The sequence below is a fragment of the Trichechus manatus genome, unplaced genomic scaffold, assembly GCF_000243295.1.
Source record: "Trichechus manatus latirostris isolate Lorelei unplaced genomic scaffold, TriManLat1.0 scaffold00184, whole genome shotgun sequence".
NCBI lineage: Eukaryota > Metazoa > Chordata > Mammalia > Sirenia > Trichechidae > Trichechus > Trichechus manatus.
Genome location: NW_004444120.1, coordinates 3679983 through 3704657, shown reverse-complemented (window position 1 = coordinate 3704657; position 24675 = coordinate 3679983). Strand labels below are relative to the sequence as shown.

The window sequence follows — 24675 nt, the reverse complement described above, 5'->3', positions numbered from 1 at the left end:
TGGTGTGGATAAAGGACCTGATGTCTTGAGAAGAGAAAATGAGGAGGAGCTGTGACCCCCGTGGGTACAGCCTCTGGATTAGAGAGTTTCAGTGGTGCCAGTGGAAAAGAGCCTTCTTTGTAATGATAACCCAAAAGGCTGTGCTGCCCCAGGACAGCCTGCGCTGGCAGGGGCCTATCAAGCAGCACCAGATGGGCCTGACATCGGCCCACCTTGAGAGGCATCGTCCGGCCCTGCCCATGCCAATGATACCACTCACAGTGGAAGCCTGGGACTCAAGATAATGTCGCCTGTTCCGAAGCTGTGCAGGGCATGCTTTTTCCTGCCCTGCCGGGACAGTGAAGACTGAGCTGCCGAGCCTGACCCTTGACAGGCTTTGGAATTTCCCTGAACTCAGACCAGATCAGGGATTGTTTTTGAATCTAGAAATGAACTTGTGCTCCCTTTAGAAAGCCTTATTTGGTGCACTCATGAGTCTCTGTTGCAGAGATCTCAGCTTTGCAAATAATTTGGGACTGATTACTTCCCTCGGAAAAGCTGCTGGCTGTTGGTGGTCCACAGAAGTTTCAACGCAGGTACAAGCAAGGAAAGTTCCTGCTGAGACTCACTCTAAGGAAACCGCAAAAGGAAAACTCTGAGAACCTACTTCAGGATGAGGTTGCAAGGTCGAAGGAGAAGTACTTTCAACACAAGCAAATGCTGTGCGTTAACCAGCAGATGCAGAAGGCTCGTTCTCCCAACAGCTGCAGCGCCTGAGAGAAGAATCTGGCTGCTGAGGGGGCCGCGGCCGCCGCTCCTGCTGCTGCTCTCCCTGCTGCTCTCCAGCCTGCAGAGACCCACCTGGAGTTCTCAGGTAGGCAGCAAGCCAAGAGCTGATCTCTCTAGGAGCAACCCTTTTAGATGATGCCAGCCTTAGGTACTTCCACTGGGATGTAATTTCATTCTGACATTTTAGCAAATACTGCCAGAGAAGGGTGTTGAAAATAATCATTTAAAACACTAGAAGTCTCTACAGTTTGTAAATTTGACACTGTGGAAGCTAGCATATCGTTATTTCTTGATTCTCTGTAAAAATTAAGTAGAACACTGCCTCCATAGGACAAATAACATAAAATAAACTAAGTCGATCTAAGTTTGGAGTCCCAGCATGGTACAAAGTTAATGTGCTCGGCTACTAACCAGAAGTTTGGAGGTTCAAGTCTACCCGAAGTGTCTCGGAAGAAAGGCCTGGTGATCTACTCTGACACAGGTGGGGTCATTATGAGTCGGGGTCAACTCCACAACAACTGGTATTACGTATTTGACTTTAGACTGTATCACACAGATTAACTCAAGTTACACCAAAAACTTTCATTGCCGTTGAGTCAATTCTGACTCAAAGAAACCCTATAGGATAGGGCAGAACTGCCCCATAGGGTTTCTAAGGAGCAGCTAGTGGATTCAAACTGCTGACCTTTTGGTTAGCAGCAAGCTCTTAACCACTGTGCTACTAGTTAGCACCATCAAAACAGGAATTTATGCTTTCTTGCTCGCCTCTACATCCTTAGCACCTAAAACATAACCAGTTGCTGGTAAGTCGATTCCAACTCATGGTGACCCTATATGTGTCAGAGTAGAAATGTGCTCCATAGGATTTTCAATGGCTGTCATCTTTCTCAAGTATATTGCCAGGCCTTTCTTCTGAGGTACCTTTGGGGGAACTGGAACTGCCAACCTTTTGATTGGCTGAGCGCTTAACCATTTGCACCACCTAGGGAGTCCTACCTAAAACATAGGAGATGTTTAATATATATTTATGGAACGAATGATTACAATAATCTATACAATAGTAATTATCATAATGACACTCTACTCTTGGCTTTTCTAACTAACCGCATTCATAGAGGAAAAAGAGCCCAGAAGCATACTAGGGAACAAGGAAATCCAACCTAAGCATAAAATGTGTTCCAGATTACCCATAATTAAATTATCATAAATAACATAGTAAAATACCATGGCATGTTTTTTTTTAAATTCCTGCTCCAGCATCCTTGAGATTCATCGATAAGAGTTCTCTTTCTTAATCTATCCCTTTCTGATTACTATTTTAGAAGCACCATTTCTCTGCCAAGAAAGAAACATCTTAGATAATTCAAATTTGGTTCTAAATGACACACTGATGATGCTTAGTGAACTTCTTTTGAAATTTCTAACTTCAGATTAATATGCACTAGGTCTCAATAGAAGCTCTGGTGGCACAGTAGTTAAGAGCTCGGCTGCTAACAAAAAGGTTGGCAGTTCAAATCCACCAGCAGCTCTTTGGAAACCCTGTGGGGCAGTTCTACTCTGTCCTATACGGTCTCTATGAGTTGGAAATAATTTGATGGCAATGGGTTTGGTTTTGGGGTTTTTAGGTCCCAATAAGTAATATTTAATTAGCTGCCCACTAGAGAAAAATGTCTTTTTCCCACTCCTGGTTTCCAAGAGGAAGAACACTTCTAGGCACACTCCTGGCCCCTGGCCATCTTTACTCACTCTGCTCCCAGGAAGGTGGATACATTGACTTAATTGGTAACTTTGGAAAGAACAACCATGTATGCTGAGTTTGCCTCTGATCTTCCTCCCCCTGGGAGTGAGCCTGATGCAAGGGCACGAACTCTCTGTTCTTCTGTGACAAGAATCTTACCTGGGCAGGCCCCAGTCCAGCCCTGCCTGCGACTGAGCAGGCATGTCTGCCTCATTCTGGGGGCTACAGTTAACAAGCCCACTCGTTATCAGACCTAAAGCTATGTCCTCCAACTTGGCCTCAATCATAAAATGATATTTTGGCCTTCACAGCGACTCTCTCTCTCTCTCTCTCTCTCAACATTTTCAGAACCTGGGCAGGGAACCAAAAAACAAAAACCAAACCTGTTGCTGTCAAGTCAATTCCAACTCATAACGACCTATAAGAGGGCTCTTATTTATTGGGGGCCCCCTGGGAGAGCCCAACACTGCTCATCATTTAAATATTCTAAAATTTATTCTTTATTCTTAAATAAAGGTCAAAGATTTAATACAGGTTTTAGGCATTCACAAAAGAGATATTCCTTATGATACCCATGAAAGAATATGAAGGGTGAAGAACATAGAAGAAATAGGAAATATAATTAAACTGTAAAGATATTACTTTTTCTCCCCAAAGGACTCAAAATGTGGAAATACTGTGATTTCAGTGATACAAAAAAGATTACTTCTTCCCTGGGGAGATGATTTTGTTTTTTCAGCAATATTTATCAAACTGGATTCAATCTCTACGAGACATCACTGATGCAGGAAGTACTGGGGCAGCATAATAATTGTGACTGAAACTTACTCCAGCAAATACTGGTTTTGAGGAGAAGACTTGGCCTCATAAAATACAGCATATCTGCTACCACACTTACCTTCCAATTTAAAAAATTAAAATCCAAGGTTTTTCTTTTCTTATAGGTTGAAACTAATATTGACTTTGACTTGGCACCAAATTCCTTTGATGATCAGTACCAGGGCTGCAGCACACAGGTCATGGAGGAGCTAAATCAAGGGGATTATTTCATAGAAGAAATGGAAAGCCATAAGAATTATTCCAGGGCCTGGCACCAGGCTCACTTAACCTGGCTGAACCAACCAAAAGTCCTTCCCAAGAACATGACTACTGCCCATGCTGTGGCCATTTTGGTTTATACTTTGAACAATAATATTCGCTCTGATTTCACTAAAGCCATGGCCAGTGCTGGCAGATCTTCATGGCAGTACAAGCATTCATTCTATTTCAAATATCTACACTACTACCTGACCTCAGCAATCCAGCTGCTGAGGGAAGAAATCAACAAGAATGGCACTCTGTGTTATGAGGTATACCATGAGGTGAAGGATGCCTACCTTAAAGCCCACCTTAATGCCACCATTCGATTTGGCCAGTTCCTCTCCACCTCCCTTCTAAACGAAGAGGCACGGGAAATTGAGAACCAAACAGTATTTACCATATTTACCTGCCTGGGTGCACCTGTAGAAGACTTCTCCCTCAAAAAGGAGATCCTGGTCCCACCCTATGAGTTGTTTAAAGTCGTAAATATGAGCTACCACCCAAGAGGAAGCTGGTTGCAATTGCAGTCAACTGGGAATCTAAGCACATATAACTGCCACCTGCTAAAAGGTATTCCTCATCTAAACTGAATCGACTCTTGTCAGGATCACAGACCACCACTCTTGTATAAAACTTGCATTTCTGAGAGGGCTCGGAGGGGTGAGGGGAGAAGGCCAAAAACATGGAAATTAACCCTTAGTAATGGCAGAACTACCAGATTAGAGAAAACTCACTTTATCTCTTCGTTTCATTCTCTTTTTTCTCCTCAACTTCTTCCGGGAAAATGTGTTTTTGCAATGACTCTGTATGTTGGGAATCCTAGACAGAGCTAGTGAGCCACTAGAAAATAGGGCATTTCTACCTTCTCCCTCAAACTCACCTCTTTGTCATGGTCATCACATGGCTAAAGAATACAGAGTGAAGTGGCAAGCAAGATTTATTCATTCATTTTTTTATTTAATTGTCTCCTATGTTCCAGGAACTGTGATAGAAGTTCCTGGGGATACAAAATGAATAAAGCAAAAACACTATCCCAGGAGAATTTTTAGCCTAATGAGAAATGGAAACATTAACAAATGTCTACACTCAAGAGTAGCGAGTGCTACACCAGATGTTTCAGTGACGGGTGGTGGCTGCTCAGTACGGGAAGCTGTTCACTCTCTTGGGGGAAAGTGAGGAAGGCTTCACAATGGAGAACCATGGGGCTTGAAGTAGGAATGCAGGTTTTCAGTGACAGGAGAAGAAAAGTCATTTCAAGCAGAGAACAACATATGCTAAATCATAGGAATTTCAAACAGCCTAGCATCTCCTGGGATTTGCTGAAATTCTGGGTGGCTGGAGTGTAGGATGTGTGGGATCTAGGGAGGGGATATAAGTAGAAGGACAGTAGGGGATTGATCGGGACTGGAGAGTTGTGATGGGGCCAGATTGTAAAGGATCTCGAATTCCATGTTAAGGACTTTAAAACTTTTATCCTGTAGGTCATGAGAAGTCATTAGAAGTTTATAAGGAGTAGAGCATCAATCAATATTTTAGACAGAACTCTGATGACATTATGAAAAATGAACTGAAGCAGGAGAAATTAGAGCTATCACAATACAGAACAATTGTTAAGCTCTCTTTTTTAGAAAACCATGTGACTGATTCAATCCTTATGCTTATACGTTCCCACCTATAGTCATTTCACAGAACGGTAGTTCTGTAGCAAATGCTGTGCCCTGTCTGACTTAGAAGGGAGAAGACTCCTTATCTACATATGTGTTCTTTCACACGGTTAACTGCAACCCAGAACAGAGGAAGTAAACATCTTTGGCTGTTTTTCTCATTCTTCCCGGAATCCAGATGCTGGGCCAACCTTTGAAATGTTCCTAGCTCTGTCTCCACTCTGTCATGGTTGCTGCTTGTAAAAATGGTGTGGGGGCAATGTCTGACCTCCTCTAACTTCACAAGGGGAAAGGAGAATCAAGATCAACAGCCCAAGGTTGATTCTTATGAGGCAGAGGTCAGACATGCCTCCTCTCTCTACCATCTTTACCAACTCTGTCACCAACCGTCCCTCCCACGGCACTCTCTAACCTCTCTGCTGCATTCGATAGTTCATTGCAATTGCCACACAAAACTCATAGACAATACTAAAGTGATTATGGGGATTATTAGGGAAGTGATAGTTACAATTCAGGCTCAGGAACACTCAACAATACAATTCTTTCATCAGGACAGCCTCTTCCCAGCCATGCTTGCAGGCACGCCTCTCCCTGGTTTAAGCCTCTCCCCAGAGGCACTCAGCTTTCTCTCCCCTTGAGCTGGGAAGCCCACCAAGCCGTCTCCTGCTGCTGGGTCTCTGCTGCTTCTTCTCATTGCCTTTAGTGTTATGGTTCTCTCTGTCTCTGTCTGCTGGATCCAGGAGCTTCTCAGTGCAGGGATCCCGGCTCCAAAGAACACACTGGCTCTTCTTCCTTGGTAGTGGTGGGACTCTCTCTCCTGCCTCTGGGATGGCTCACCTCAAGCCCAGCAGAATGGCAAAAACTGACCAATCCCTTTGGTGGGCCACCATTACCATATCTGCACAGTCCCACCCAATCACTTGGATGGGAGTTACAAGACCATGGCTATAAAGGCCACACAAAAGCAATCCATCACACCGCACTGCTGCTTATAATGCAGGCTCAGCGTTTCTCAAAATTTCAGGGCTTTAGGGTTGCTATGAGTTGGAATCGACTCAACAGCAATGGGTTTGGAGTGTTGCGAAGGTCCTCATGTTGCTGGGTGAAAACCCCAGGTTTTGCTCAGCGTGACTTGTTACGGCCAATAAACAGCCATAATGGGTGGACTGGTGGGCTCTCTGTAGGATAGGGTGCATGAAAATCTTTCCATGGGAGTGTACAGTTATCTGTCTTTGTTTAGAGTGGCTCCCCAGGTCTTGGCAATGTGTTAATCTTGTTGGGAATAGTCCGGGTGGAGGTCAGGTGGGGGTAACTTTACATAGGGAATTAGTGGGGCTACTAGGGCATGTTTCTGTTGGAATAGCTTTTTTTGTTGCTGCATCTGTTTTGTAATTACTCTTGGCCACCACAGTGTCTCTTTTTTGATGTTCTTTGCAGTGTACTACTGCTATTTGGGTGGCTAGGAGAATGGCTTGTAAAAGTAGTAAGATCTCTTAAGAATATTTAATGTCCTTACCTCCTGCTGTTAGAAGCCCTCTTTCCTTTCAGATTGCCCCATATGCATGCAATACCTCAAATACATACTTGGAATTAGCTCACTTACCTTTGGTGATTCTAAGGGCCTGCAACATGGCAATGAGCTTGGCCTTCTGGGCAGAGGCGCCTAAGGGAAGTGCGTTAGCCTCTAGAACCTCCTCTAAAGTGACCACCACATATCCAGCTTTTCTTTTTCCTCGTTCCATGTTACTGCTTCTATCTATAAACAGTTCAAGGCTGCGACTGGCGATGAGTAGGTTGTCCATGTATTGGAGGAGGACACCATTGGTTAGGGTCAGTTGTCTCAGTTCTTGGGCCAAAGCTGATCCAAAAAGAGTAGGACTGTTTTTAAAGTCCTGTGGGAGGTTTTACCAACACAACTGCTGTGTTTGTCCTGTTGTTGGGTCCTCTCACTCAAAGGCAAAGATTTCTTGACTTTTCTCCTCAACTCAGAAGCAAAACAAGGCATCCTTCAGGTCTAGCACAGTGAACCTAGAAAAGGTGGGCAAAGGTCAACAGCAGGGTGTACGGGCTGGGGGCTACAGGGTGGACTGTGACGGTTACCTGGTTGACAGCTCGCAGATCCTGACAGTACCGGTATTTTCTGTTTTTCTTCTTTACCAGCAGGATGGGGTGTTGGACAGTGACTGACACAGTCTGAGCAGTCCATGTTTCGGGTATCTAGTGATGATTTGCCCAGTGCTGATCAGGCTTCAGCTCAGATGGGGTACTGCTTAAGCCTTGGGGGAACTATACCAGGCAACAATTCAATGACAATGGGAGGGACATTTTTTGCTCTCCTTGGTATTTTGTTGGCCCATACGTATGGCACTACTGCATCTCTGATATCTGGATCAACTAACCGTCAGTAATGTTCTTTTTTTTTCATAGTTGGTAGGCCAGTAGTGAGGACCATTTGTAACTACCACCTGTTTTTTGTAAACGAAGAAGTATGTTAAAGATTTTTCTTGTATAGAACAAGTTAGAGGTTGTAGGAAGGGAAGGTGCTCTTCTTTTCCTGATAGTCTCACAATGGACACAGTTCGCCTCACTGCGATAGCTTTTTTTTTTTTTTGGGTGGGGGGTGGGTCAGAAGTGAGTGGGTCACTCCAGTGTCTACCAGACACTTTATAGGTTCTTTCTCCACCTTCATTATAAATTAGAGGCCCAGGTAGAGGACTTTCCTCCAGTTCCCTCTCAGTCCGACTTATCTTTTAGTGGCATGAGCAGGCACTGGGTCACCTTTTCCTTTTTTCGTTCTTTTGCTTGGTATTTTGTACACTCTCACTTTCAATGTCCTTTTTTTTTTTTTTTTTTAAATTACACCAGCTGCACTGGTCCCTTTCCAAAGGGGTGTGGAACCTTCTCGGATCCGGTGGCCTTGGTCTCCCTCCTTTTCTTTGTTCTCTTGGGGGATGGCCTTCAGCTTGCAAGGCAGAAACTAGGAAGGCTGCCGACCTGGTGCCTTTGGTCTGCAACTTTCTTTCTTTATTGCTCCTTATCTCAGTCAGAGTAAACCTGGCAGGCCAGTTCCACTAACCGAGAGATTTTTAACCCTATACCTCTTTCTTTCTGAAGCTTTCTTTTAATATCAGGGGTACTTTGCCCTATAAAAATTATATTGACCATTCGGGCATTTTTAGGACTCTCGGGGCCCAGATCAGTGAACAGGTGAACATGGTCCTAATATACTATGGTTCTCTAGAGAACTGGTCTCACCCGGGGTATTTTCATTTTCCTTAACGGCCAAATCAGGGCACCCAAAAGTCGTTCCATTCCATATGGGGGTGGCAAGCCCACCGGCGCGACAGAAGGACCCGAGAGGGGTGGATACAAAGGTTGAGGGGGCTTCACAGTGGGGGCTGTCACTGGTGTGGCGGCTCCGTTGGGTGGACACAGGGCATAGGGAGGAGGCGGTGTGGGTGCTAAACTGGTAGAAACTGGAAGAACCTCCTCAGGGTCAGGAGGGAGGACTGGCAGTTGTAATTTATCAGTCCCTTTCTGAACTAAGATTTTACTTTTTTCTGTAACTTTTTGTTCTGATACAGAGTCCTGAAAGCTCTCACATAATGCTTTTCATCTCATTTACCCTCACGGGTACAGAAAAGATCAAGTTGGAGGATAGTATAATTTAGAGACCAATTTGCTGGCTACTTTTCCTCACCTGCCAATTCATATTGAGGCCACGTGGTGTTACAAAAGAAAATCATCTTTTTCTTTTTCACAGGGTCTGACCCAAAACATTCCCAGTTCTTAAAGATGCATCTTAGTGGGCTACATTTTATGATCTCTTGAACGTTCCTCATTTTCTGGATGCACACACACAGTTACACATTCTCATAACCTAATTCAGTGCACCAACAGGTACCTAGAGCCTTTTATGTCCTCAACGGTCAATATTCCCGCTTCTTGGGACTCTTCTCAGGCCTTACCTAGGAGCTTACCAAATAACCTCAGATACCTAGAGCCTTTTATGCCCTCATTGGCCGATACTCCGGCTTCTTGGGACTCTTCTAAGGCCTTACCTTGGTACTTACCAAATAACCCCAGGCACGTTTTGCATCTCCCACGGAATCACCGTTGGGTCCGAGGCAGGTCAGCCTTTAGGATCACTCTGAGGTCTCCTGGAGAACTCTCCAGGTAAACCAGATGTCAGGCAAGGTCCCCCGCCTGGCCCATCTCAGGAATCGAGCGATGACTCCTGGCTGGCTCACCAGAAATGTTGCTGGGTGAAAACCCCAGTTTTTGCTCGGCGTGACTCATTACAGCCAATAAACAAGAGGCCGAGGTGGGAGAAGAAAGAAGCCTTTATTTCGTTGTACAAGGAAAGGAGCAATTGGGGCTGTCGCAGGCAGCTTGGGAAGGTGGGCTTTTACAGAGAGCAGACAAGGAAATGCAAATTCATCATGAATATTTAGGATCGACCTTCACACAGGCGCTCAGCGCTTGGGGATGACTATGCATTTTCTCTAGACAAGGGTTTGATTCTCCGGGATGGAGGAAGGGGTTGATTTTCCTTCACTAGAATGTTAAGTCTCCACCAAGCAGCGGGTTGAGGCCGTCTATGGCCCGTTCTGTGGTTATCTTGTCAAGGTCAATTTCAGAAGAAAGTGCAGCTTATTCTGCTAGGTGTAGGAGAACAAACCAGAGCAGGTGTCTCTTAGAAAGGCTGGGCTCTGAGGCTGTCTCCCTCACTCAGACTGGCATCCACACTGAGATCTAGGGCCTGCTCACCCTGGCCTATCTGTAAATGCAGACCTGGGGAGAGGTCAGCTATCAAATATCCATCTCCTCATCCTCTCCTTTCAGCCTGGCAGCAATAGGAATGAAATGAGTATCTGCCCCACAGACCTGAGAGATTAGTGTTTCAGGATGAAAAATTACTGTGGAATGTTAAGAAAATGGTGGAGGCCTGGTGGTGTAGTGGTTAAGAGCTCAGCTGCTAACCAAAAGGTCAGCAGTTCGAATCTACCAGCCGCTCCTTGGAAACGCTATGAGGCAGTTCTACTCTGTCCTATAGGGTCGCTATGAGTCGGGATCCACTCAATGGCAATGATTATGAAGAAAACAGATGTTGGTAATAAATGAAAAATTGATAAACAAGGTGCCAGGATTCTTTGGAAATACACCAGACTCGGAAATCATTCCTTCCTTCATTTTCACCATGACAACTTTTCTACTAGGTTAATGAGTACTATAAAATATATTAAGTGAAAAATCTTAGAACATCTATGGCAAGGAGTGGGAAACTGAGGGAGAGAAGTTTATAAGGAACCTATTACCCATGTTTTGCCACCCAATAAATCTCAGAGAAAAATATTTTGGGATTTTTTTTTCCCCTAAACTAGTGTTCCTTGCTTTCCTATGGCAAAATTATACAACTTAAGCTCAGTTTTGAGTTAACTTTTAAACCAATATCTAGCTGGGTAGCCATGTATATTACTTGATTCTGGAAGTTTGGTTGGTCTTAGTATTTGAAATCACAAAACACACTTAAAAGAATCAATGAACTTGTATTGCTCTCTAAGTTCTTTGTGGGCAGGAACTTGACTACATAGTGGTTAAGAGCTTGGCATGGAATCCAGGCAGTTTGACCCCAGATCCACCCTGTCTGAATTCAAATCCAACCTGTACCACTTATAAGCTATGTGTTCTTGGTCAAGTTACTTAATGTCTCTAAGTTTCTTCATCTGCATAAGGAGCATCATAATAGAGCCTCACAGGGTTATTGCAGACTAAATGAAATAAAATACTACATTATTTATACATTCCCTAACATATAAGAAATGGTAAGTAAGTGTTATTATTGTTAGTTGCTGTTGAGCTGATTCCAACTCATGACAAACCCATGTGTGAAGAGTAGAACTGCTCCACAGGGTTTTCAAGGCTGTGACCTTTTGGAAACAGATCGCCAGACCTGTCTTCTGAGGCATCTCTTGGTGCATTCAAACCACCAGTCATTTGCTAGTAGTTGAGTGCCTATTTGTGCCACCCAGAAACTCCTAAGTAAGTGTTAGCTATTTGTATGAACTTTAGTCTCCTGGTACACAGAGGTGCTGATACAGATAGTCACCAACTTATGATAGACTTCCATTCCTACAACTCCGTTGTAAGTAGCTTCTGACCTAAGTCAAATACCTCTTTTTTTTTAGTTTTCATTATTATTGCCTTTTATTATCAGTATCTTTATACATCTGATCTTTATTTGTCTTTGGAGGTTGAAAACATTGCATATAAACTTACAGGTATATTTTAATACTTACGTAAAAAATACACAAATCATAAAAATTTACTCTGACAGTGAAGGAGAGTTGGATGACATTGGCATTTTGCGGTAATAACTCCACTTGAGGAAGGTTCTGGATCATCTGGATCATCCCTGGGAATGGGGATGGAGTTTCTAGTCAGAAAATTAGTGACAGTTTTCTGTATGGTCCTTTTCTTTTTTTCTTCATATATTTTGCACCAACATCTCACTGCTTCCCAAATATGCCTAACAACTTTAGCAAAGCAATCAGCATTTGGGTCCATGTTTTCAAGCAACTGAAGCCCCTGATTTAGTTTAGAAAAAAACTCCAGCTAATCCCTTTACTGTAAAATTTTGCTACAACTTCTCTCCTTCCTCTTCCTCATTATGTTTCTTCTTCATTACTTCTTTCCTCTTCAAAATTCATTGAGTCCTGACATGTCAACTCCTTTCTTCATGATCTACGAGCTGTTACACATTGGCGATATCAAGTTCTAAATTCAGCGTTCTTACCATATGGATGACTTTTCCACCAATGTCTTGCAGCATACTATCCTGATCAAATGCTTGGAGTATGAACACATAACTCAGTAATTTTTTCCATATCTCCTGCATGCATTTTCTTGTAACTTCCTTCCAGGAAGGTGTAATGTTCCAGATACACTAATGGTATAAGTGTAGAAGTGTGGTTCCTTGTAACTCAATTGAATTATAAATCGGGGTTTACCTGTATATGTTTGTTGTATAAATGACTGAATAAATGAAACATTCTCTTTCACACCTCTGAGTCAACTGGGTGTTGGGTCAGACAACAATATAATTCAACAGACTAAAAATAGTTTCAGTATTTGAAGACCTAGAAAGAAATCCAGGAATGTCTTCTAGAAGATTCAACCCCTAGCGAAGAGTAAGAAGATGTAGCCACCATGTAAATAATCTAAAATGTGGTCACTTGCAATATGAGTTACTGCATTTAAAATTTTCCTAGAAATTCACCAATTAGTAGTTTGTGTATCCTTGGGAAAATGCCTTGTAAATTAAGGAATAAAAATATCAGTACTCTCAAAAAGACCAAATCCATTGCCCTCAAGTGAATTCTGATTCATGACTACCTCATGTGTTACAGAGTAGAACCGCTCCATAGGGTTTTATTGGCTGTAATATTTATGGAAGCAGATCTCCAGCTGTTTCTTCTGTGGTGCCACTGGGTGGATTCGAACCACCAACTTTTAGCTTAGTAGCTGATCACAAACCACTTGCATTACCCAAGGACCACCAGTGCTCTTAGAAGGCGATATTTTCTTTGTAAATTAAAGTGACGAGGGAAGGGACAGAGCAGGAGCAGCCAAGAGTTGGAAGTGGAGCGTCTTCCCAGCTGCCACAGCTATGAGACTCTCTCCAGGAGACAGAAGGAGTGAGAGGAACAAGCTTGTCTGCTGCAACGATGTCTTTCTTTCTTGGACCCTGGGCTCTGGCTGAAGGTTGCAGAGAAGGCTGTTCCATCTTCTGGTGCCACCTCACCTACCTAAGCCTCAACCGCCACTGGTTGTTAGAACAGTCATTTTAGTAGAGAAAAAAAGATTATATAGTCTTGAACACAGTCAATACTCACCTGTCTGTACTGTTTAAAAGAAATATTTGATTAGCTTCAGAATGCTTTCAACTATTTCACTGCAGTGGTTTTTTCCTCAGTAAGTAAGTTGTGTCTGAAACCTTCTTTAAGTCATTTTTCTGCTAATTGATAAAAAATGTTCTACTCGTCCGTCATCCTGGAGAAGTATTGGACTGAGCCATGCATGAACAATGGGAGGAAGGAGCTGGTTGTCTTCCTTAGCTGCGGTTCCTTCACTGGGAGGGAGTAAATTCAGTGGACTCTCCGCAGACCTGGCTTTCTAGATAACTGCTATTGCTTGCTTCTCTTCTCCTGAATGAACATCTGGCTTCTCCCACTAACCTCAGCCTAGGGAATTCGCAGATGGTATTCTGGAGTCCTGATCTTAACTTCTCATGAAACTGAAATCTTCTCAGGAGACGGTTTCTCATCCTTTTAGTTTTTATTCACTAGCAGAAGCCACAAGCTATTCTATGTCCCAGAAAGCCCTTATGAGCCGGGTGATTTACACCTCCTCTCTTGATCCCTCTTAATCTGACAGATGTTAATACTTGAAAGACAGTGTGAAGACTTTTAAAATTGGCCATGTGGGACTCTGTAATTGCCCCCAGTGAAGAAACAGTACGTTAAAGAGCATAACTTCCCCAGTTCTTCAATTTATTTCAAATTAGTTCTGCTAACTTGTAATCGCAGTTCTCAAGTTCAAAGAATTCTCAGGAATCTGTTGCCTTCAGAGAGCCAAGAGGTCACGTTAGGAACATAAATACTTTTAAGGGAGTAAATCTGCAAAAGAAATATTTAAGTCATTCTAAACTAACAGCTTCCCTCTCTTAATTATTCTTTCAACCTCACCATGACCTGTAGTGGTTACCATAGAAGCAGATGTTTTCATGCCCACTGGAAGACTCAAAATATGTTAACAGAATGTTAATTAGTTCTTTGCCCTTAAATGTTGCTTCTTTCAGCAAAATAATCTGTGCCAAAAATCTGTAGACGCACAAATCCATGCTCTGTTCTGTATCATTGGATTCATAAACAGGAGGAGTTTATTTGTTAAAATGTTTCACATAATCAAAATTCCTAAGCATTTTTTCTAGATAAATATAGTCAATTGTTTGTAGTAAACGTGGTTTTACATATAAACCTTGTCAGTTACTAACAGTGAAAACATGGGCAAGAAGCTTAATTTCTCTGTGCCTCCATTTCTTTTTATGTAAAATAGGAATAATTTTTTAAAACTTACCTTATAAGATTCTAGCGAAAATAAAATAAATTAATGCATGTAAAAGCTCCAGAACAGTATCTGACACATGTAAATAAGGACTCAGAACTTATTAGCTACTATTTCTTTTACTATTATTTATTTTATTAACTTTGTTTTCTTTTACTTGGACTTCAATTGTTTGTTGTTGTTGTTGGTTGCCATGGAATCAATTCCAGCTCATGCACGCCATATGTGTAGAGTAGAACTGCTCCATGGGTTTTTAAACTGTGACCTTTTGGAAGAAGATAGCCAGGCCTTTCTTCCAAGGCACTTCTGGGTAGACTCAAACCTCCAACCTTTCAGGTTAGTAAAAACCAAACCCGTTGCCCTCGAGTCGATTCCGACTCATAGCAACCCTATAGGACAGAGTAGAACTGCCCCATAGGGTTTCCAAGGAGTGGCTGGTGGATTCGAACTGCCGACCTTTTGGTTAGCAGCCGAGCTGTTAGCAGGTGAGCGTATTAACCGTTCGCACCACTTAGCGACAGTAGCTGTGTAGCCTTGTGTCAATGGCTTAACCTCTGAGCCTGTTTCTTCATTTATAAAACGAAGCTAATGCTTGCCTTGAGCAGTGTACAATAGCACTCGATACCCACCCTCTGGAACACGATGGAAAAACTCTGGGGAAGTACTTTGCACATGAAACTAGACTAACAGCTCAATGACACACGTGTACTTCATTACTGCTTACCGTTTTTTGATGCCAACTTTTTGCCAGGAAGTATTTTAAAGGGTTAATACCTATCACTTTCTACATTTTGACAGAAAGAGGCTATTGATAGAATGTGGCTTCACATACGAGATTAACTAGATATTGCATATCAATTTTACCTTTTTCTGCTTTTTTCAAAAGATTCACTATCTCATTTTGAGCAATCTGATACGATTCCCAGATTCAGACTTCATAACTCTATACCCTAAGGCATCAATGACCAAAATTTGGTTATAACACACCAATAAAAATGACACTTGTGTTGCAACTTACTTTATAAAGTGCTCTCACACACATCATCTGCTTAATTCTCACAATCAGCCTGTAAATTGTCTTACTGACCCCACGATACTGATGTGAGGAGCGCTGGTGGCGCAGTGGTTAAGTGCTTCGCTGCCAAACAAAAGGGAAAGGTGGGTGGTTCCGACTCACCAGCCTCTCCATGGGAGAACCATGTGGCAGTCTGCCTCTGTCAACATTTACAGCTTTGGAAACTCTATTGGGCAGTTCTACTCTGTCCTATTGGGTCACTATGAGTCGGACTCAATGGCAATGAGTTTTTTTTATACTAATGTGAATACTGAGGTGCAGAAAGGTCAAGTGGTTTGTAGAAGATTCATACAGTTTATAAACGGCAAAATAGGACCCTCTCCTTCGTTTTCTGACAAGAAATCCACGACAATTTTCTCTATAGGTTGTTTTCAGGAGATTCATTTGTCCATTAAATGAATGTTACTAACAACCTACCATTAGTTTCAAATGTCCTTGACTGTGACTATTTACATTAAAACTCAGTTCACTTACTCATAAATACACACATACACATATGCATCTATAACAATCAACCAAACCCATTGCTGTCGAGTCTATCCGACTCATAGTGACCCTATAGGACAGAGTAGAACTGCCCCTATAGGGTTTCCAATGAGCACCTGTTGGATTCGAACTGCAGACCTTTTGGTTAGCAGCCTAACTCTTAACCACTATACCTCCATGGTCTATAACAATAGTTATCCTTTTTATGTGCAGTGTAACTTTAGGGTTTTCCCTTCTAACCTACTGTATTACGTTATTAAACAAAGATGGTCATGATCTACTAAACTGATGTTACAACCCATTAATGGGTCACAAATTTCAATGTGACCCACTATTCAATATTTCAATACTGTCATAAGGTAAAGAAGGAATAAAAATCTTTTAAAAGGTAGTCTAGTAGAAAAGTAGAGACAAGTACAAAAGTAAAAATAATGTGAGATATTCTCAATAAAAGATTTTATCAATTAATTAACTTAACTCTCAGATGTTTCTCATTTATTCTCCTAAGTAAAGATACTGTCCGTGTTAAAAAAAAAAAAAAAAAGAATGTGAGGTAGAATTGATAACAGTCATTAAAAAGGTAGAGGAAAGGTATCAAGAGAGGAAGGAAAAATTACTTTAACCTGAGAGAGTAAAATAAAAATAGGCTATTTTTAACATTCTGATTACTGGGAAGGGGCTTAAGAGTTGGTTTTTGAAAGATGAGCATGAATATAATAACCAGAGCTCCCCAATAATATTTACCTCTGTTATTTGAGCATCATCTTCATAGCAGCTATCATTCATTCATTCAGTAAATAAATATTTATTGAGAACCCACTATATGCTAGGCACTGTTCTAGGTGTAAGGAGCCTTGGTGGCACAATGGTTAAGCACTTGGCTGCTAACTGAAAGGTTGGCAGTTCAAACCCACACAGTGGCCCCAAGGGAGAAAGATGTGGCAATCTGCTCCCATAAAGATTACAGTCTACAAAACCCGATGAGGCAATTCTACTTTGTCACATGGGGTCACTATGAGTCAGAATTGACTCAACAGCACACTACAACAACATTCTAGGTATAGGGACAAAATAAATGAAAATTCCTGTCCTCGTGGAATTTCTATTCTTGTGTAATGAGGCAGACAATAAACAAAATCAATAAGTAAACTATGTAGTATGTTAGTAGGTGGTAGGTGCTATGGAGAAAAATAAAACCAACCAGAGGAATAGAGAATACCAGGGAAGGGTCTTTTGATATTAAATTGGGTGATCAACAAAAGCCTCACTGAGAAGGCAACATTTGAGCTAAAGTTGAAAGGAGATGAGCTAGGCACATGAATATCTGAGGAAAGAGCATTCTGGGAAGAACCTGCAAAGGCCCTAAGTCAGGAATAATAGCAAGGGAATATGGGAATGAATGAGGGCAAAAGTAACAAAGTGGAGAGAGATAATTCAGGTTAGATCAAGTAGGGCCTTAGGACAGTTGTAAGTACTTATGCTTTTCCTCTTAGTCAGATGGGAAACTACTAGAAAGTTTTGGGTAGACTTCTTGATTCCATAGAGGATTTCACAAAAGCATTTTAATAGAACTGCTCTAACAGCTCAGTTGAGAATAAATTGTAATAAGGCAAGGTTCGAAGCAATGAGGAGTCTATTCCAATAATCCAGCTGAGAGATGACGGTGGTAACAGTGGAGGCAGTGACGCTTGATCCATCTCAGGATAGTTTGTGAAGGTTAAAGCCGATAGAACTTCCAGACATATTGGATGGGAAGAGTCAAAGGAAAGGAGTAGGGTAGGAAGGCTGTAAGGTGTTTGGTGTGAGTAATGGAAAGGATGGGGTTGCCATTAACTGAGTTAGAGAAGGCTGTGGATGAAGAAGATTTGGGTATAAAGAATAGGAGGTTGGTATGGGCCCTGTTAAACCTGAGATGTGAAACAGTCCTCCAAGTAGAAATGTTGAGTTGGCAGTTGGATATATGAGTCTGGAGTTCAGAGGAGTGATTCAGGCTGGAGATATAAATTTGGAGTCAGTGGGATACAGATGGCATTTAAAGACATGGGACTGGATGAGCAATACAAGTGTGTAGATAAAAGAGAGAAGATCCCAAGAACCAAGTCTCAGGCACTCCATTTTTAAAAGATCAAGATGAGAAGGAATAGCAAACAAGCTTTCGAAGGAGTGGCTAGTGAGGGAGAAAAAAACAAATCAAGGTAGTGTCCTAGAAGCAAAGTGAAGAGTAAGTATCAAGGAGGAGGGAGTGATCACCTATGATAACTGTGGCTGACAGATCAAGTGTAATGAGGACTGAGAATGGACATTTAGGTTCCAGGCAGTTCAGTGTATGATTTCTTGACTCAGACTATCTAGATTAAATCCTGGCTCTGCCACACTGTGTGACCTCACATAAATACTCAATCTCTCCATGCCTCTCTTTCCTCATCTGCAAAATAGAGATAATAATAGTATCAGCCTCATAAAGTTATTATGAGGATTACACTGGTTAATACATATGCTACTATATATGATACATAATAAACTCCAGCCTCAAATGTTTTTATCAGGAATTTTCTAAGTTTAATAAGTGAATCACAGGAGAAATGAAGTATTAAAAACATCTCTGCTACCTAAAATCTCTCTAACTTTTTTTCATACTTCTTTTACAGCTTCCAGCAAGAAGTTCATCCCTGCTCCTTTAGTTACTGCTTCTCTCTCCATTTTCACCAGTGTCATCATCTCTTCCAAAAGCCGAGTGTAGCGGAGTGCAGGGTACTTAACTACCCTTTGGGAATCACTCTGTCCAGCTCTCGATTGATGCAGAGCTGGCTCAGCTCACGGCGTTTGGGTGGGCCTGGACCTCAATCTTCCCAGTGGACACAGAGATTCATGCTGGAATAGCAAATGACCCAATCAGAGCCTGTGAGATAAAATCCAGAGTATTTTATTAGGATTGGGGTTAGGGATAAGGTGGGCGCCACTCTTTTGGGTGCCAATTAAGCCTGGAAGTGCTAACAGCTAATAGGCCACCAGGATAGGAGACCCTACCTTCCTGAGAGTGGAGCTCACACAATGAAGGAAGAGCTGAGAAATGAAGACAATTGAGTCCCCATGACAGTGTATGAGCCTGTAGGCACAAATGTGCCTGAAGCTGGATACCCTGGGCTTTTTCATTATATAAGTCAATAGATTATCTGTTTGCTTAAATAATTTGAATTAAATTTTTTGTCCCAAACAACTGATAGAATTCTGATGAATACAAAGAACCTTCCCTTCTCTTTTATTTAGTGAATTCTAAATAAGAACAAAGGAGCCCTAGTGGCACAATGATTAGGCACTCGGCTGCTAACCTAAAGGTCAGCAGTTTGAAGCCACCAGCGGCTCCGAAGGAGAAAGACTTGGCAATCTGCTCCCATAAAGATCACGGCCTAGGAAACGCTATGGAGGTGGTTCTACTCTATCATATAGGGCTGCAATGAGTCAGATCTATTCAAGGCCACACAACAACCACAAATAGGAACAAGTCAAAGAAGCTTTAATTAGAAAGCAGAGGACAAATTCTTCATCAAATGGACAAGCTTTGAGCCTCAGAAGGATAACCAAAGTGTGAATTTTCTTTAGGAATTTTTCTCAGCATTCAAGATGAAACCAATGTGGTCTCAGGTGGGAGGAAACATGGAAACTTGAAAAATGAAAGAGAAAGTTAAAGAAAGACGTTAGTGAAATCTCATTCACTTCCCTTAACAGGGTGTTACACTCATGTTCCTACAATATTACAAAAGTTAGAATTTGAACTCGTATGGTAATTTATGGAGGACCTGATGGTAAATTGAACTTTGTCTCCATAGCAAATTTAAGCACATTTATTAGGAAAGCATGTTTATGTGTGTGGAGGCAAAGTGGAAGATATGGGAGAAAACAAACATCTGATGACCAAGAAAATATCAAAGATGCATTGATTCCCCATTACGTGCAAACCATGAGATATAAAGAAGCATAAATCATTGAATTTCTTAGCTCAGAACTCTCCAACACTTTCCTTGGGCAGAAGGCAATTTAGGTGGGAAGATGGAGAGTTGATTTACCCGATCTCCAAAGACTCTAGTATTGAGCTAAACAGAGTGAAGGGGAGGGCTAGCTATACACCTTTGAATTCTGCCTAAAGTCCATGCCACTTAGCCTGTCTGAGAAGATAAGAAGCATCAAACTTGGAAATCAATTCATCTACTCCCAGTCGGAGTTCTCAAAGGGCCTGTGTCCTGATGGAAGAGACTGAACAGGTAATCACATAGAATCACCTGCCACCTACATACTGTTGTTGTTGTGTGCCGTTGAATAGATTCCCACTCACGACAACCCTATAGGACACAGTTGAACTGCCCTGTAGGGTTTCTTAGGCTGTAATCTTTATCGAAGCATATCACCAGGTCTTTTTTCCTGCAGAGCCACTAGGTTCAAACCTCTGACCTTTTGGTTAGCAGTCAAGTGCTTAACCATTGCACCACCAAGGCTCCTTACCTACATACTATCACTTTTTAAATTAGGATTTGAAAGTAACAGGACCATGTACACATCTGTTACTTAGCTTTCATTGGCCTCTACACTCAAATAAAACAAGCACGGCATTTCCACAAAGATAGACAATTTCTGTGATTCATTGCACAGGGACTTTGACAGGGTGGTGACTACCTAGTGGACAGTCCTGGGGGCATGCCCATGGGAGCAAGCTTTGCAGTGAACCTTGGTGTGGCAGTGGTGGAACAATAATGCTGTGTTAGGAAAAGTCTCCCAACATCTTGTATATTTTTTTTCCTGTGTCATATAAATGCATTATTGAGCTACACTATGTAGAAAGCACTTAGGGGATTAAAAGTTGAGTATGCTATAGGACAGATCTTCCATGAGTTTGTAATCACTTAGGAGAAATTAAGAAAAGAACATAAAACAAATCTCAAAGGAAATGCCACATGAAAGGGGAAAATGAAGTCTTCTATTTCTGGGTGTTCAGAAGAGAGATTGTTTCCAACTGAGTTAAGAGGAGAAGCAAGAAAGGCTTCAGGTAGAATGTAGCATTTCAGCTGGACCTTGAAACATTAAGGTGGGATCAAGAGTGAAAGGAAGGAGACACAAAAAAAAAAAGTATGGATGAGTATGTGCTCAGTGCCAAAAAACAAGTATAAATAATAAGTGCCTGGAGTTTAGAGAAAAATGAGATTCTCCTGATCTGTGGTTAGATAACGCTTCAGAGATAAGGTTTCAGGAGACAGGCTTCAAATGGGTGGGAAAGAGAAAGCTGGGTTAAAAAGGAGGTGGAATGCATTAATGATCAAGGTACATATAAGATCAGGAAATAGATAGGTCTGACTGAGAGTGAAGCAGTAATGTAGACTGGAGTGAAAAGTTGAAACCACCCAGTTAAGCCAAAAGGCCACCCTAAAGTATTTGGACTTTATGAGAAATCACAGAGGTGTCTGGGTAAGACAATTCTCTTAAATCAGTGGCTCCTAAGTATGTACCAGATTAACAGAGGAAGAAGGAGAGTCAGGAATTAGAGGAGGAAATCAAAGATGTGTCTGGTTGCCTCCATGAACAACACTTCCTCTGCCATGAGACCAGAAGTACTAGATGGTGCCTGGCTAACCAATACTTAACATTTTGATCAAAGAGTCTATAGAAGAATCCTGATCAAAAGGGGGAAAATGTGAAAAATAATTTAAAATTCTCAATGGAATCCAGACTTCCTGGAGCCACTGAGACTGGATGAGCCCCCAAAACTATTTCCCTGAGATAATCTTTAAACTTTAAACCTTAAAAACCAAAACGATCCCAACTTTGGTGAAGGGTAAGACAATACATAGTACTGGGGAATCCAGCACAACTTGTACAAGGCAAGGTCATGGAAGCTCCATAGACACATCCAAACTCCCTGAGGGGCCACATTACTGGGCTGAGGGCTATGGGGACCATAATCTCAGGAAACGTCTAGCTCAATTAGCATAACATAGTTTATAAAGAAAATGTTCTACATTCTACTTTGGTGAGTAGCATCTGGAGTCTTAAAAGTCTGTGAGCAGCCATCTAAGGTACTCCACTGGTCTCGCCCGTTTGGGAGCAAGGGAGAATGAAGAAAACTAAAGACACAAGGGAAAGATTAGTCCAAAGGACTAACAGACCACAACTACCATGGCCTCCACCACACTGAGTCCAGTACAACTAGATGGTGTCTGGCTACCACCACCGACTGCTCTGACAGGGATCACAATAGAGGTACTCGGACAAAGCTGGAGAAAAATGTAGAACAAAATTCTAACCCAAAAAAAAAGCCAGACTTAGTGGCCTGACAGAGACTGGAGAAACCCCAAGAGTATGGCCCCCGATACCCTTTTTGCTCAATAATGAAGTCACTCACTCCTGAGGTTCACCGTTTAGCCAAAGATTGGACAGGTCCATAAAATAAAATGAGACTAAAGGGACACACCAGTCCAGGGGCAAGGACTAGAAGGCAGGAGTGGACAGGAAAGCTGGTAATAGGGAACCCAAGGTCGAGAAGGGAGAGTGTTGACATGTCGTGGGGTTGTTAACCAATGTCATAAAACAATATGTGTACTGTGTTCAATGAGAAGCTAAGTTTGTTCTGTAAACCTTCATCTAAAGTACAATTAAGAAAAACCAAAACTGTCCCTTGAAGTCTTCTTTGAACTAAAAAATAGCTTATTTCAATTAGTAAAGTAATTCTGCTTTGAGCATTGTGCTCTTTTAAATAATTATCTATGTGAGATTAAATTGACAGTGGCAATTCAAAAGGTTGGATGGGAAGCTTAGAGGGCAGTGAGTTTAAGAATTTGATGGTAGAATAATGTGGAAAAGGATAGCAAATGGTAGCGCAACTTGAAGCTGTAACCAATGTCACTAAACTGTTACGTGTTGAAATTGTGTATCTTTAGCTATGTATACTTTCACCAAAATTTAAAAAAAGAAAATGTACTCCTGGAACGAGCAGCATCAGCACACTTTAGGAGTTTGTTAGAAATGTTGATTCTAGGGCCTGATCCCAAATCTATGGTCTACAAACTCTGGAGTGAGACCCTGCAATCTGTGTTTTAACAAGCCCCCAAGGTGATTCTGTAGTATGTCAAGATTTGGGAACCACTGAGACTTACATAGGAGCCCTGGTGGCACAGTGGTTAAAGCACTCAGCTATTAACCAAAAGGTCGGCCGTTTGAACCCACCAGCCACTCCAAGGGAGAAAGATGTGGCAGTCTGTTCCCATAAAGATTACAGCTTTGGAAACCCTATGGGGCAGTTCTGCTCCATCCCGTAGGGTCCCTATGAGTCAGAATCGACTCCAGTTTCGTTTTTGCAGGGTTGATTTACATGATTATGGCCCTTTAGGGAGTAAACAGATTTTTAAAAAGATAACTTCGTTCTTGCATCTCTGGCTGCTACTTGACAGAACAAATCCCTGGAGACAGAAATGATTCCTTTGAAATTATGTAGATTTATGGGTTTGATTAAGGATGAACATACATAATTTGCACTTCCTCAGTCTCTTCCTATAGTCCAAAGTTTTTGAGCAAGAAGTCTGTAAAGTGGACCATTGATTTAAATTGATTCAAAATCTAAATTCAATGCTCATGAAAGTTTAGAACAGTTTCAGAGCGTTCGCTGTAATCTCTGCTCCTTTGTTAGACTGGGATATCTTCTGGAGATGGAATGGACCCTCAGTTGTGTGTAAATTTACAGATTGTTAAAATATACTATGACATTGTATAGTATTTATCTCCTATAGTGATTTTATCAAAGTAATATGTGTATCTCTCTCTCTCTCTCTGACAAAAATATCCTGGCTCCCATTAATATTTTATTTGTACTTTATAACACAGTGTTATCTCTAATATGCCTAGCTCATTGTCCTAATGTTCCCTATTAACTCTTACTTTAAAAACAAAAAAAATCAAGCCAGGGAAAGAAAACTTCTGCACAGTTTGATTTACCTGGTGAATCAGGATTTTTGGCCTGAGTTGCCTAATGGTCTGAACCAAATTGACTTACACTGAATGAACTAGTTCTTGATTTGGTAAAATCCACATAAAATTCAACATTTATTGAGGTCGGTGCTTTCACAGATATCAAGATATATCACACACTGGTGACAGATAAGAAGTGAAAAAAGGATCTTTCTTTCTTTAGTAAATGATTTGCGTTCTTTGTTTTATGTCGTTCACTTCTTCCTTACCACTTCGACATCATTCAGACAATTAGGCCATACTGTGTTCATGGCCTCAGAGGAAGAATGAGCCTAGACATAAGGTAGAAACAAGTGACTCTTCCCAGTTTGTTCTTCAAAAACTGAAGGATTTTTACAGAAAATGAGAGGAACCGAAGACCAAAGTGTTTGAGATAAACATTAAATGAAAGTAATAGGTTTGAGAAGAGCATAGCTTTCCCCCAATATTTCCATAAGCTGGGAAGGAGCAGCATATGAAAAGTCATCAGAGTGGGCAGACTGATGGTGCCCAATGGTGGGGAAACGTCTGTAAGAGGCTCTGTGAATGACGACCAGCCTCACAGGAGCCTACCAGCATTGGATGACCGCCATATTTATTGAAATGGGCACCATCCATCTCTAATATCCACAGACTATGCTAGCTGCCATTCCCACTGGCGTCTGGTTACACTTCCCTTGAACTGTTACCAGTCATTTTTCCAGTCATTTCACAGAAAAACTCTACCCCAAGACTCTTTAGTCCTTGTCTAT

General features: G+C 41.7%; 1 protein-coding gene across 1 annotated transcript; it reads left to right on the top strand.

The window, feature by feature from the left end:
* The first annotated feature begins 349 nt into the window (after positions 1-349).
* ART4 (ADP-ribosyltransferase 4 (inactive) (Dombrock blood group)) lies at positions 350-20328 on the top strand. Its single transcript, XM_004387340.2, has 3 exons — positions 350-853; positions 3451-4156; positions 18586-20328. The coding sequence occupies exons 1-3, from the start codon at positions 653-655 to the stop codon at positions 18675-18677; spliced, it is 999 nt and encodes a 332-aa protein (XP_004387397.1). The 5' UTR covers positions 350-652; the 3' UTR covers positions 18678-20328.
* Positions 20329-24675: the final 4347 nt, after the last annotated feature.

Excerpts from the sequence above, each read along its gene's own strand:
- ART4 (XM_004387340.2), top strand. The coding sequence starts at position 653 with ATGAGGTTGCAAGGTCGAAGGAGAAGTACTTTCAACACAAGCAAATGC. Across the intron at positions 854-3,450 it reads GACCCACCTGGAGTTCTCAG|GTTGAAACTAATATTGACTT; the intron begins GTAGGCAGCAAG and ends CTTTTCTTATAG. Across the intron at positions 4,157-18,585 it reads TAACTGCCACCTGCTAAAAG|CTTCCAGCAAGAAGTTCATC; the intron begins GTATTCCTCATC and ends CTTCTTTTACAG.